Source organism: Citrus sinensis, chromosome 9 (assembly GCF_022201045.2).
Source record: "Citrus sinensis cultivar Valencia sweet orange chromosome 9, DVS_A1.0, whole genome shotgun sequence".
Lineage (NCBI taxonomy): Eukaryota > Viridiplantae > Streptophyta > Magnoliopsida > Sapindales > Rutaceae > Citrus > Citrus sinensis.
In genome coordinates, this window is record NC_068564.1 from 26,886,440 (window position 1) to 26,900,602 (window position 14,163).

General features: G+C 33.2%; 3 protein-coding genes and 1 pseudogene across 3 annotated transcripts; 3 read left to right on the forward strand and 1 right to left on the reverse strand.

Annotated features, from left to right (window-relative positions):
* Positions 1–568: 568 nt before the first annotated feature.
* On the forward strand, positions 569–2,450 carry LOC102610271 (agamous-like MADS-box protein AGL19). Its single transcript, XM_006475088.4, has 2 exons — positions 569–915; positions 1,456–2,450. The coding sequence occupies exon 2, from the start codon at positions 1,465–1,467 to the stop codon at positions 2,248–2,250; it is 786 nt and encodes a 261-aa protein (XP_006475151.1). The 5' UTR covers positions 569–915; positions 1,456–1,464; the 3' UTR covers positions 2,251–2,450.
* A 26-nt stretch (positions 2,451–2,476) lies between these two features.
* LOC102609961 (protein FATTY ACID EXPORT 6-like) lies at positions 2,477–4,837 on the reverse strand. Its single transcript, XM_006475087.4, has 3 exons — positions 4,520–4,837; positions 3,919–4,006; positions 2,477–3,018 (listed from the first exon to the last, which is right to left on the reverse strand). The coding sequence occupies exons 1-3, from the start codon at positions 4,716–4,718 to the stop codon at positions 2,946–2,948; spliced, it is 360 nt and encodes a 119-aa protein (XP_006475150.1). The 5' UTR covers positions 4,719–4,837; the 3' UTR covers positions 2,477–2,945.
* Positions 4,838–6,282: 1,445 nt separating this feature from the next.
* On the forward strand, positions 6,283–7,954 carry LOC102610575 (uncharacterized). The gene has a single exon (XM_006475089.4). It carries the CDS (start codon positions 6,407–6,409, stop codon positions 7,697–7,699), a length of 1,293 nt encoding a protein of 430 aa, XP_006475152.1. The 5' UTR covers positions 6,283–6,406; the 3' UTR covers positions 7,700–7,954.
* A 3,688-nt stretch (positions 7,955–11,642) lies between these two features.
* LOC127899957 (MLO-like protein 1) lies at positions 11,643–14,023 on the forward strand (annotated as a pseudogene).
* Positions 14,024–14,163: the final 140 nt, after the last annotated feature.

Sequence of the window (14,163 nt, forward strand, 5' to 3'; positions counted from 1 at the left end):
TTATAGATTTTGTAATTGTTAAAACCCACAGTAAATGCGAGTGTGAGTTTAATAATTTAAATTTTGTACGAGTGCACGTTTGATAATAACAAATCTACTGCGGGCAATGTGCACTGCCATCCCTAGTCCCAATCCCATGGTTAACCGACTTCTCAACAATTGACTTTGATTACTTAGATAATCTGATCTTTGTATTTTGAATTTTTGACTAAGTGTTAAGAAGTAAAAATAGAGATGAAGTTTTTTTTTTTTAAGAAAATAGAAATGAAGTGAATTCCTAATTTGTTCCAATAAATAATTACATCTTATGTTTAAGTTATGAACTACGAACTTTATAATTTCTTAGATAAACATGTAGATTCTATTTATTTAAATAAAAAAGAAAGTGTTACAATGAATTGATGTTAGTCCACACTAAAATATTTTAATTTTCTATTGAGACAAATCTTAGAGACCTAAGTGTATTTTCATATTAATATTTTACATAAAGCTAAAAGTGGATATTATTTTTGTGGAATCGAAATGAATCAAACTGAAATTACTTCATTCGGTTCGGTAATGTACGATCGGTTCATGCAATTTAATTTTGAAATAAAATAAAAAATCCTAATCGGCTAAAATTTAAAAAAATAAATAAATGGTACCCTAATTCTCTAACTGCCCGCGCCCGGCGCCTCTCTCTCTCCCGCTCACTCTCACTCTCACTCGCACGGTCTCACCGTCTCACTCTCTCAGTCCCACTGCCGTCACTTACGCACCATCCACCGCCGGCAATCTTGATTCAATTTTTTTTATCAGCTCGCGGCAGATCGTGATCGTGATTCACAGTCTCACTAGCTCGCGGCAGTGATCGCCATTCATCCACTTCGTCGCAGCCTCGTTCAACCGTTACCATCGCGCCGGCCGCCGGAGACTGTGAGTTGTTGACTTCGTTTTTTTTTTTTATAATAGTTCATTAATTTTTTTCCTTAATTAAATTGTTTGAATTGTGATTCGTACTTTAATTTAATAGATAATAATTTAATTTTGCAGCAGCTTTTTTTTTTTCAAATTGTCTTGACTCTGCTTTCTTAATCCACCATTACTTCAAATGATCTGAGCTATTAGTGTATTTAGGGAAAAATTTCTGCAGCTGTTAGTGCATTTATGGTGCTGTACTGCTGTTCTTAGAATTGATATTACTTATGGATATTTTCCTTTTGGTAATTTCTGTGCTGTAAATTGAATTATGGAAGAATGCTTCTGCTTTTACAGATTTCAAATGAAAAAACTATGGTGCTGTTACAGGGTTCAAATGAATTGAATCAATCTACCTAGAGGCAACAAAAATTATAGTGCTGAAATGAATTAAAAAAATATAGCTTACACCTTAATGATTAAATCAATCTGGAAAAGCAATGTGATTACCCAAGTAATTTTTCTGAATATTTCTGAGATATATTTCCATTTTGTCAGGGATTGGTGATGGCTTGTCAAGCACTTAAATTGGAACCAACAAAGCAAGAGAAGGCTTGCTTGGCAACCTTTAAAAAGAGAAAGAACAGTTTGATGAAGAAGGCTTATGAGTTTACAACTCTGTGCGATGTTGAAGTATGCATCATCATCTGTGGTCCAAAAGTCAAAGGCCACTCTTTGAAGCCAGAGACCTGGACCTCAAAGGAAGGTGAATTGACCAGTATTATCAGAAAGTACGAGAAGAAAATTAGTGCAGTTGATCATGGTCAACATAGAACATTATCCTTGTCTAAATTCGACGAAAGTAAGATGAGGCAAGTTGATGATGCAGCTACAAGGGCTTGCAAGAAAATTTGTGTAGGAGATTTTACTACATGGGATCAAGGTATGGACAGTTTATCAGAGGATCAACTGAAGATGATTCTCAGCACAATGGATGATAAGCTCAAAGATGTGGACAGGAAACTAAACACGATCAAAAGAGATCAGAACGTTGTGAATAAGGCCACATCAAGAAAGTTAGAGCATGACCATTCAAATGATGCAAAATCACTTGTCAATTTGCAGCCTGCTTATCAGGTTAGTCAAAAGCTACCATCTGATTCAAGTTTCATGGAGATTCAATGCGGCGGGGGATCTGGTAGTACGATTCCATTCACCCCACTTCAAGGACAAATAAATTGGAATTCCTCACTGACCATGTCTCCCACGTCATCAGGCATTTATGATGGCAGTGCTGCCCAAGCAAAGAAATCGAATGATATTCTCAAAGATCAATCCAGCCAAGAAGAATGAAAAGGCTTCTTCACAGGTGGGGTTTCTCAAACAATAGGACAGCTTTAGAGATTGGACAATGTTAAAAAAGTACTTTTACTACTATTCTTTTGATTTCAGTTAGGGGCTGTTCAGTGATTTTTTAGTTTTACCCAGTTTCTGAATTTATGACTTCCATTATAGATTTATGATACATCTATAGAGTAGTATATTCATGAATACATTCCACCACTCTGTCTCACATCCGTATTGAAAATGACATTGTGATAAATTTGTTAGCTGTTCTCATATCAGTTTCACATTGCCAACAAAATTACAAAGCAACGATAGTACATAAGTGACAAAATGCAAAAATCATACTCTAATAATCAATTGCAAACCTTCTTTGAGAATCTGAAATAGTAGTTTTAGACTTGTTAGCATCCAAACCAATACCATAGCCAAGTCCTCGTCCGTTCCCGAACCCGAAATTGACGTTGCAACTCATGCCAGCTCCAAAAACCAGCTCAAGACAGCCACCATATCCGATTCCTCCAGCCACGCCAAAACTGTTTTTCATCATCAAAGACGAGTAATATTTTTTCTCTTCCACAACCACTAAGGTATATATACTAATACATTTTTTTCAAGTAAAGTCTTACAACAGAAGAATCTGCATTTCTGTAATCTAAAACATATCTTTTGGTAGTAGTCTTATAAAAGATCCTCAGATCAAATCACTCAGCCTTGGTTGGAATCTGGTTGCCACCAGTTGCAATTTTGTACAGATAAAACCCGGTCATAAGGGCACTGCAAGATAACAGATTGCTAGAGTTGAGCTCTTAAACATCAAAATCAATGTTTAACCAGGTGTAAACAAAATAACTATGCAGCTGTTAAGAAATAATTAACGAAGCAGCTAATTTAAAAGTTTCTAATAGCACCAGTAAAGGTCTGATTTTTCAATATTTAAAGCAGCACGTGCACGGAGTGGAATTAGATTATGAAATAATCACCAAGAAATTTAATAAATCAGCAGGGGTCAAACTTCTTTTCGGCACTAACAAATGATTGGTAGTATAGCAGCATGAGTGCATTCAGAGAGCATGAACTGAAGATGCCACAAGCTGTCATAACAGAACAAGTATACAAAATGATAAAAGATTTTTCTAAGATCCCTTTTGCCAAGCACCCGATACAAGAATCTACATATCCAAAATGAGTAATGATATAGCCACAAACTCTTGTACAAACTTATTTTGTATAAACTGATGTGGCATGATAAAATTGGTTAAATTAAATATCTCTTGGCCCACATGATTTATTTTCATTATTTTGTATTTTCATTCAACCAATGAATTAATGTCACATCAGTTTGTACAAAATAAGTTTGTACAAGAGTTTGTGGCAGTATCATCACTTATCCAAAATACAACTGCAGATATTGTATGGCTAAGTGGAACATCAAAAATAATATCAATGTGAAGGAAGAGGTAGGAAAGAGGTTGAGAGTTTAAAAGAATGAATAACTAATTTTTTTCAAAAGTTCCACTGAATAACAACTAATTTTTTTCGAAAGTTCCACCTATGCAATTTTTCATGTTATGCATAATATTGCTTGCAATTAGAGAATGGCAATCATAATCAGGATTGGGAATATCCTGTGTATGAGAAGTAAGAACAAAGAAGCCAGATGCATCTTCCATTTACCTGATCCCAGCAACTATACCAGCTGGCATAATCTTAGAGGTTTCCATATATCGCTGTGCCATGACCGCAGTCAGTACAGCTGCACAAACTGTATCAACAGCATAAAACTCAGGACCAAATCAAAACTCTTGCATTATTGCATCAAAAGAAAGAAAGACAACCAAAAAAAATTAGTCACTACATCAAATTTTCCGACCTCTAATGTTCACAATTTCACTCATTTACTTATAAATCACTTAAATCTACTCCAATGTGCATGCTTGACCTTAATCATAACTTTTCTCAAATCCATAGATTATGAAGGATCTCTTTTCAGTTTATGTGGTTGAAAACATAGTCTTGATGCTAAGTTGCTAAGCAGTCATTAGCTTGTTTCTCATCCAACTATTGAATTGTCAAATCAAGCAACAATTTCCCACAGGAAAAAAAATTTTAACCTTCACAACCACACACATTAGCAAAGAACTTCAATAAGATCAAAACTGAGCAACTCTCTAACGAAGTTACTACCCTGGATCTGCAGAAAGAAAGCTTAACGCAAAAAGAAGCTAAATCAAAAAAGTCAAAAAAGAAAACCCAAAAAAAAAAAAACAAAAATTACCAGTCTCGATAACTATAGCAAAGTAAGAGTTTTTCTTCTTCTCAAAGGCTTTGAGGCTCAAGTAACCAGCCGACACGAGGAGCAATCCAGTGCCAACACCCCCAGCTAAGGATGCTGTGCTCCCTTTCTTAGCAAACCCAACAATGCCTCCTCCGATAAGGATCAGACCGTACGGGATCGTGAAGCAAAAGTCGTGCATTTTCTCCAACTGGGTGGTTGTTTCTTGGGAAAATTTTGTGTCAGAAATGGAAAGTTTCTATGAAATCTGCCAATGGCGTGTGGCATTCTTTGGTCAAAAGTGGGATCCCCCTAAGTTACGTAACTTACCATTAACCTCAAAAGTGTGGTTGGCACGAATATTTTTGGGTTAAAATCACCAACCCCTTATTTTACAATTAATTATAATTGGCCCCAATGTTTCAGAGCTAGTCATCCCGATCCCAATGTTAACTGTCTCGTTAATTATGGTAAAGACAGTTTACTTGACTACTTGGATAATCTGATCTTTGTATTTTGATTAAGAAGCAAAAACAGAAATGAACTTTCTTTTTCCGGTCCAAAGAGAAAATAGAAATAACGTAAATTCCTGATTTAAATTACACCATCTCAAAGCTTGCTCAAATAAATAATTAGACTTATCAATAGGCCTTTGGTCCAGCGGTAAAGTTCTGTTCTCACAGTTAAGCATAATTGTAAGGTTAGAGATTCGAATTCCCACAAACTTAAACTCCCTCGATAAAACATTATGCATAATTGTGTGGAGTTATTTACAAGTCGTTCTCTTTTTGTGAAATGCGAGTAGAGTAGAGATATCTCTAATTTGTGAGAGTTATTTGTTTGGGCAAGTATTCTATAGCATTTAATATAATATTGTAAGTCACAGTTATATGTCTGATTATAAATATCAATATAATGTCTAGTATTTAATATAATATTGTAAGTCTCGGTTATATGTCTGATTGTAAATATCAATATAGTGTCTGATGTAATAGCAGTGGTAAATATCTAATGTAATTCAATAATTTAATCTGTAATCAGTATTAAAAAATAAATAAATAAATAAATAGTTAGACTTCATGTTTCAGTTATAAACAGATCTATGAAGTCTCTAGAATTTTATAAATGCTAGAATTTTATAAATGAACATGTAAATTCTATTTATTTAATAAAAAAAGTTTTATAATCCATTGATCTTAAACTTCTATTTATTTTTAAAAAGTTTTAGTGAATATTACAATACTTTAATTTTGGTATGTATTTTAATATATTGATGTCTTTGTCTTCGTCCAAATATATGAAAATCATGTTTAAATATTTAGTTGTCTATTTTTAGAAGAGCTGGAATCTAATTATTTATTGAAACTAATCTCTTAAAGGCCCAAGTGTCTTTTTCTTGTTAATATTTTACATGAGGTTTAGATACTTTTAAATATTTTACATGAGGTTTAGATACTTTTAACATTTTGCATACGATGTATTTAATAGCTTAATCAAGAAAAATAATAGAATCTATCAGTTACTAGCGTATAGCCACAAAATTTAAAATTTGTAGCAAAATCTTGAAAAAAAACTTAGATTAAAAATTAAAAATTAAAAATAGCCCCACTGGACCTTAGAAATAGCACATGAAATACAAATTGTTTAATGCTTGTTTTAAATTGGTCGAAATAAAAAACATTTTGTATTACGACGACATCGTTTTGGCAGTAACAGTCAGTTTTTTTTTCTTTTTTACTGCAGTAACAGTCAGTTGAACAAATAGAAATGACAGCATTTCAAGCAGCTAGGGTTTTTCTTCACTGATGCAAATAAATCCAAAATTCCAAATTCTATTTACTAGAAAATAAAACCCAGAAATTCAGTCAATGCGATGATTAATTTACTCAAATGTTGGTCCATTTTGGAACCCGTATCCGATTACCGAAAATCCTCAATTGCCGCAACCACCAAAGACTCAACTTTGCAAAAACCCTAAAAATGGCAGCGACTGATGCCAAATCTAAACGATCCATTTGCCCGTCTTGTTCCAAACCGACCCGTCTCTGCCTGTGCAACCGGATTCAGGATCCGGGCCTCGAAAATTCAGTGAGTGTCACCATCCTTCAGCACAGTTTAGAGAGAAACCACCCTCTTAATTCTACTAGAATTGCGAAACTAGGGCTCAAGAATGTCACTGTAGCCACCGTCTTCGATGTTAATTTTGAGGCACGGTTTGATATTAGGTTGACTGAATCGTGTCAGGAGTCAGTTGATGATGGCTTTGGATTGAAGGGAGAAAATGTGATTGGTTTAAAGTGTAAGAAATTTAAGAAGGGCTTCGGAGAGGAAGATAGCAGTTTGATTGATGTCAATAAAGATTGTTGTTTGGGGAATGATATGAGTGGCACGTTAGATGCTAATAGTTATTTGAAAGGTTCAAATGTTGTGAACGATTTTGATGGCTTAGTTTCAGTGCAAGAAACTGAGGGCAATGGTGAAAACGGTACATTCGCCTCAGAGACTCATTGTTGCAGCCTGTTTAGGAAATATTATTTAGGTCATAAAGCAATCTCTTACGGAGGATATGGTGATCCAACTATAGCTGTGACCATTAGCAAATATGGTGTTATTAGTGGTCTTGTCTGCAATTGGGTGCTAACTGATTGCCAAAAGCCAAATTTTGATCAGATTGTAGGCTCTCAGGTGGCTTTGGATGCTTTGGAAAAAGGATTTGTTGTAAAAAAGATGGGAAAGCGAGAGTTGGATGGAAACTTGGAATCTGAAGAGTATGAAGAGTACAAACTCGAGGTTTCTCCAGGGTCAGTGCTTTTATTCCCCAGTGAGAATGCTGTTGGTGTTGATGACCTTAAAGCCATGAATTTTGAAGTGAAGAATTTGATTGTTTTGGATGGAACTTGGTCCAAGGCAAAGCGAATGTACAAAGAGAATCCTTGGTTGAAGCTTTTGCCACATCTGAAGTTAGATTTGGATAAGATGAGCTTGTATAGTGAAGTGAGGCATCAGCCGAAGGCTGGATATTTGTCCACCATTGAAAGCACCGTGTATACGCTTATGGCATTGGGAGACAATACTGAGAGGTTGAACAATCTCTTAGATGTTTTTGAGTCCATGGTTGGAGATCAAAGGCGATGTAAAGATGAGAGGTTGAGCAAAGTCTCCCATTGTGAGACTTATAACTAAATTTTGCCAACTCTGCGAATACAGTTTTGAAACTCTGCTGCATCCTGCAACCACTGAATCCTAAACTGAAATCCCTAGCATCAACATTCTAGTTAGCTCCTCTAATTCAAGTTAGATGGACATTTGTTTTTAGCAGATCACTCTTCTTTGATTGAAGGGGATTCTCTTGTAAAGCAATATTCTTATTTTGTATAGCTTACTGATATTGGTTGATTTTATTTACCCTATACTTGACGACTGAAATTCTTCATTTTATGTCTTCATTTCAACATCCATTTCTGCAACATTTGCTTGATTTTGATACATTGGTTTCATCTTGTATAAAATGTAAAGAAAGAAATCAGTTTTGTGCACATTGATGGAAATATAGAAAAGTACGAAGGGATCAACTGAAATTAGAGGTGTTCAGAATATGATTTGATCTGCTTAATCCGTCTGATCTGTAAAAATTTGATTTGAAAAAATTTGATCCGTAAATTAGATTGGATATGGATTTACTTCTTTAAATATATAAAAATCTGCGAATTCGAAAAAAATAAAAATATTTATTAATAAAAAATGAAACATGTAAATGTGGAATTACTATTTACTAGTAAATATGTTAAAATCTAGTTACATTAACACCATATTATATATCTTATCCAACAATAATATAAAATAAAAATAATTAAATAATTGAATAATTAAATAAACAAATATAGCTTCCTAAACAGTAATAAAGAACATTAAGCCAAACATTTAATATTAGTGGTCGCGTTTTTTATCAACATCGGTGCTCACTATCTATAAGGATGATAGAAGCACTAATTTGCACACGAAATTAGTTATGTTCAACTTTGATAATCCTTGATGAAGCAGTAGATGAGATTGAACATAATGAGACAGATAAATGTAGCAGCTTAACTTTAATTGTATTTATTGATTATTATATAATTTTATGTTGTTATTTTATTTTTAAAATATTGACATTTTTCTTTTGTCTTATATGGACATAGATTTTGGGAGCTGACAATAACATATTTGATGAAGCTTGATAGCATTAGATAGGATAGTAAGTAAGGATAAATATTTATTAACTTTTTTTATTAAATAGAATATTTATATTTGCTATTATTTCAATTATGTTTGGACATTTTGATAGCATCTAAGCTCTCAAGTTTCAACTTTTGCATGAAGTAATTTATAATTACAATTAATTTTCATATATTGATCTAAACAAATGAGATTTTTCTTTTCGGTGTGTTATATTTTGAAACTTTGAATGTATTATTCCACCTTTATTTAAACAAATTATTTATTTAAATCTTATTCAATTTTGAATTTGATTAGTAGTAAAATTATTTTTATATTAGATTTTTTATTTCATTAATTCATGGATTGGACAGAATTAAAAAATTTTAATCAGTAAAATGATGGATTATATATGAATTGAGTCAAATCTGTATTCGATCCGCAGAGTATAGATTGAATTTGGATTGAATTTCACTAATATGTGGATTGGATTGAGTTGAAAATATATAATCTGCAAAATCATGGACAGATATGAATTGATGTCTAAACTCCAAAATCTGATCCACGAACACCCATAGCTGAAATATGATACATGTGTTGTGTGCATTACCAAAATAACCCATCACTCATGACTCGTGACTCATGAGCCACCTTCTTCTCTAGGGGTTTTTATTTAAATATATTTTATTTGCCAAATTTATACCCCATCACATCCATATGCCTCATGAATGTGGAAAAAGTCAAAAATATCCTTAAAAGACCAGGAATATACATCATTTCTTCCTCTCACCTCACACTTTCATTTCTCACCATTTCTTCATCTTTTGGTTTCCTCCTCCATCATCATTAATCTCATACCTCCAATACAAAGCTTTTTGATAAACATAAACTCCTTAAAAAGTGCATTATGATATGGTGGATAAGGATAAGTTTCATCTCTTACCTCTAATATAAAGCTTAAGGTTGGATTTGATTTCATTATAAGTATATTTGCTAATGATTTATGGGTTTTAATAGTACATTATTCATTTTTATGATTGCACAAACACTATTGCACAAAATGTAGAGATTTAAGAACTCAATTTAAGTTATAAGTGATTAAAAAATCAGTCTAAGAAGAAGTCAAGTATAAAGTCAGGTAAGTTGAGTATTTAGTCAAGTAAGAAGTGAAGAGAGATGAGTAAGTCGAGTATAAAGTCGAGTAAGAGTTGAGTAATTTTTAAAACAAGTGGAGTAAGTTTTTTTGAGAAGTCAAGTAACAGTTGTGTAATTTCTTAAAGAAGTTGAGTACAAACGTATAGGATTCTGTAATATTGTCTTGATCAATTGTGTCTTAAACAAAGGTAGGAATGAGACCTTGATTAATGTCAATTACATCTATGGGAATCTCAACATATTCCTCTTCAAAGACAAAGTCTCTCACTGTATCCCCCCTGCCCCAAACTTGACATCCTGAAGAACCGCACATTTCTAGACTTGAAAATCAACTTAGTCATGGATCATAAAACTTGTACCTCCCGGATCTTTCTAAGTATCTAATAAAAAAACAACTCATTGTCTTTAAGTCTAGTTTCTTCTCATTAGGTCTGTAAGGCCTTGTCTCAGCTAAAAATTCCCAAACATACAAGTGTTTTAAACTAGACTCCTTGCCCGTCCAAAGTTCGTAACGGGTTTTAACAGTCGCTTTAGTTGTAATCCTATTAAGGATATATGCTACAATATTAAGCACTTCTGCCCAGAGTGATTCAAGTAAAGTAGAATGAAAAATCATACTCTTTACCATGTCCTTAAATATCATGTTTCATTTTTCAGCAACATCATTCATAGTAGATGAACTCGGTATAATGTATTGTGGAATGATACCGCATTCCTTAATGAACTTAGCAAACGGTCTTGGACATTGTTCATATGAACCATCATACCTACTGTAGTATTCACCATCATAGTCAGATCTGACTTTTTTTTATGCTTTTGCTGAGTTGATTCTCAACTCCAGTTTTAAATTTTTTAACATATCCAAGGACTATGACTCTTCATAGAGGAGATATATAAGCATATCTAGAAAAATCGTTTATGAATGTCATAAAATATTATTGACCATTCCGAGTAGCCATTGGGAATGGCCCACAAATATCTATATGTATGAGTTCTAAGACGTCCAAAGTCATGTTAGCTTCAAATCTCCTTTTATTAGTTTGTTTCTCCTTGACACGGTTAACACAAATATAAAAATCTATAAAATCTAAGAGGTCGAGAATTTTATTCGTCATAAGTCTCTCTATTCTCCGTCTGGAGATATGAGTTAATCTTTTGTGTTATAACGATTTTCTGTTTGTACCTCATGTACTGAATTACAATGATTCAGTAAATGAAGCAATCATATCAATTAAATAAATAATATCATTGCCTGACAAAGAATAGGAATTGACCAATTTTGAATCATCAAACAAACTGAATTTTTCATTTCCAAATGAATAAGGTCTTACCTATCAACCTAGACTTTTGAGTTAAGTGATGTTTTTAATATGACATAAGAGCCAAGCCCTTAAGTTTGATTCCTCTACATGCAATCTCTTTTAATTATTTATATTTAATTTCCTGACTCACTTTTGAGTTCCTATCTTTCGACCTATTTTCGAGTTTCTATCTTATATCTTAGTCCATATTTGACGTGGGAGGGGATTGTTAACACTAGTCCTAAAAATTATTGTTGCGCTCTTAACTATTAGCTTAAGCTTTTTGGCCATGTGGTTTCTCTAAGCTCTTGAGTTAAGCAATTTTTCTAATGTGTATTAATAGTCATCTATTAGCGAACCACCGAGGTAAATCACTTGAGTTCAAGTTCCCGTAGCTAGTGAGCATAATTGGAAAACAGATAGTTATGTTAGGAAGAGTTCAAGTCCTCTCGTGTGTATGTTTTTTTGAATATCTTATGGAAGCAAATTCGACTCATTTTGGCCAGATATCTGGGGCTGCATTAGCATTACAAATTTCTGATATAATATCGTAGATTGAAATATATACATATGTTTACAGGTTCTTAATTTTCATGTTGCATTGCTTCCAATGCAAGTAACCTTTCTGCAGTTCAAATAGAAGATACATTCAAGTTCAAGATCATGATTTCATCAATAACCGCTTTCAGGGTCTTGGAAAAAGCTATGTTTTGATGGGTTGTTTGGTAAGTTCAATAATAAACTCACAAAATGTCCATCTCTTTTTTATTTTTTTCCCCTTCCTTTAATTCCTTTTGTTGCCTCTTCAGTGCAGTATTCATTTTTCAAGCAATTCCATGGCTCTGTCACGAAATCAGATTACACCACATTGCGGCTTGGTTTCATTATGGTAATTTATCTAGTGTGTTTTTTGTTACCATTTGGATCCTTTTATGGTAATTTGTTGCCTTAATTCATTTCTTGTTTAGATTCATTGCAGGGGAAACCCCAAGTTTTATTCTCACAAGTATTTGATGCGTACCCTTGAAGCTGATTTTAAGAAAGTTGTTGGAATAAAGTATAATTATTGGTCACAAATAAATTTCCATTTTGTTTATAGTTTTGCATGCAAACATTTTCATTAATCTATTCGTCTGGTTGAGGGATTCACAATTTTCTTGCTGATCAATGTCGAGGGTAAGCTATATTTATATAATTTATATATTAAGGGAGAATGACACTTTCATTCCTCATACAAAATTTGATTTTACACCTCGAGTCCTTTAGTAAAATTACCGGTGCCAAACTGCTTACCTGAAAAAAACTGTCGAAAAACATGTAACATTTTATTATAGAAATAAGATAATTTTTAATTATATACGTCCAGTAATCAATTTATATGTTAAAATATCACATTTAGCTTTCACCAATTAATTTTTCTTGGTAATGTTTTAAAACGGGGGAGAAAATTAGCAATTAAAAATTTATATAAGAGATTGAAAGTGTCATTCATCCAATTACTTATTTAACATTTTAAACCCATGCCATAGCATAGTGTCCATTAATTATGCAACACCAATTTTCTTCTGCAGGTTGACACACATATTTCTGGATAGAATTTGTGCCCTTCATTATAAGTAAACCAAACACACAATGCTATTTAAGTATCTCTATTTGCAATTATACATGTTTGTGTATTCTATAATGTACTTTATCAATACTTGCTTTGATAGTCATGCCTTGGAATTTATTTGTTACTTTTTTTTTCCTTTTTTTCTTTTTAATGCAGCTTCTACTTGCCGTGGGCGCTAAGCTAGAGCACATAATATCACAATTAGCACTGAGATTGCTGAGAAACATATAGCCATTGAAGGGGATTTAGTAGTTCAACCTTCAGATGATCACTTCTGGTTTAACAGACCCCGGATGGTTTTAATACTCATTCATATTATTCTCTTCCAAAATTCTTTTGAACTTGCATTTTTCTTTGGGATTTGGGTAAGAAAATGATCATCAAATAGCCTACAAATAATGGTGACACTTTTATTTAAAAAATTCTAAAATTCAAATAATGACCATTAATTTGTTTCGGGTTCAATATGGTTTTGATTCTTGCACAATGGGACAAGTTCGATATTATCATCCCAAGACTGGTTATAGGGTAAAAATTAAAACTTCTTTACTTCCTCCTCAAGTTTCTGTATTGATTCACAATGCCTTCTATTCTTACATTTGAGTGTGAAATTTTTTAGATGTTTCATTCAGTTCCTCTGCAGCTACAGTACCGTGTTGTCACTCAGGTGAGATCATTAGTAATCACCTTCATTTTCCGAAACTCTGACATGATATCATTGTCGTATAGCCTTATTGATCATCGTTGCAAGTAGGACATTACATCTTTCTAAAATTTGTGGCTGTTAGAAAATCAGAGCTGGCAAATTTTTATCTTTTTTAACTTCTATTTGTGAAAATGAAGATGGGAAGTTCATTCAAGAAGGCAATATTTGATGAACACATTCGAGATGGACTTTTTGGTTGGGCTAGAATGGCTAAAAAGAAAAATACAAAAAAAATGCAGCTGATGGCTCAAGCAAAGTGGGTCACAAGGAGGAATCTCCTTCAGTAATTCAACTGCAAAAGCTAAGCAACAAGCAAATATTCAATTGAAAAAGAAGAGATGTCCATCCCCCAAAGCCAAAAATGAAAACTTTATGGTCTTGAAACTTCTGAAAACTAAACCTATATTGTTGATAGTGTTTTTTCCTGCAGCTTTTTTCAATTTTCAATTCCGGTAGTCTCCATTTTTTAATAGGTCTGCTTTCGTTTTCATACAAAGATTGGAAGATGGTACTTTGAACTTGGAACGAGCATGAAGAAATTAACGCTTCTTTATCTTTTTGAGTTGTTCTGCCTAGATCGGTCCCCCCAAGCCCTTTGGTCACTTAGCAGATGCACTTTCTCAGCAGAAGTACTTTTCTACAGTTATTAAGCATTCAGATTGCAGTAGGCAACAATAAG

Excerpts from the sequence above, each read along its gene's own strand:
- LOC102610575 (XM_006475089.4), top strand. The coding sequence starts at position 6,407 with ATGTTGGTCCATTTTGGAACCCGTATCCGATTACCGAAAATCCTCAAT.
- LOC102609961 (XM_006475087.4), bottom strand. The coding sequence starts at position 4,718 with ATGCACGACTTTTGCTTCACGATCCCGTACGGTCTGATCCTTATCGGA. Across the intron at positions 4,007-4,519 it reads TGCTATAGTTATCGAGACTG|TTTGTGCAGCTGTACTGACT; the intron begins GTAATTTTTGTT and ends CTGTTGATACAG. Across the intron at positions 3,019-3,918 it reads GGTATAGTTGCTGGGATCAG|TGCCCTTATGACCGGGTTTT; the intron begins GTAAATGGAAGA and ends GTTATCTTGCAG.
- LOC102610271 (XM_006475088.4), top strand. The coding sequence starts at position 1,465 with ATGGCTTGTCAAGCACTTAAATTGGAACCAACAAAGCAAGAGAAGGCT.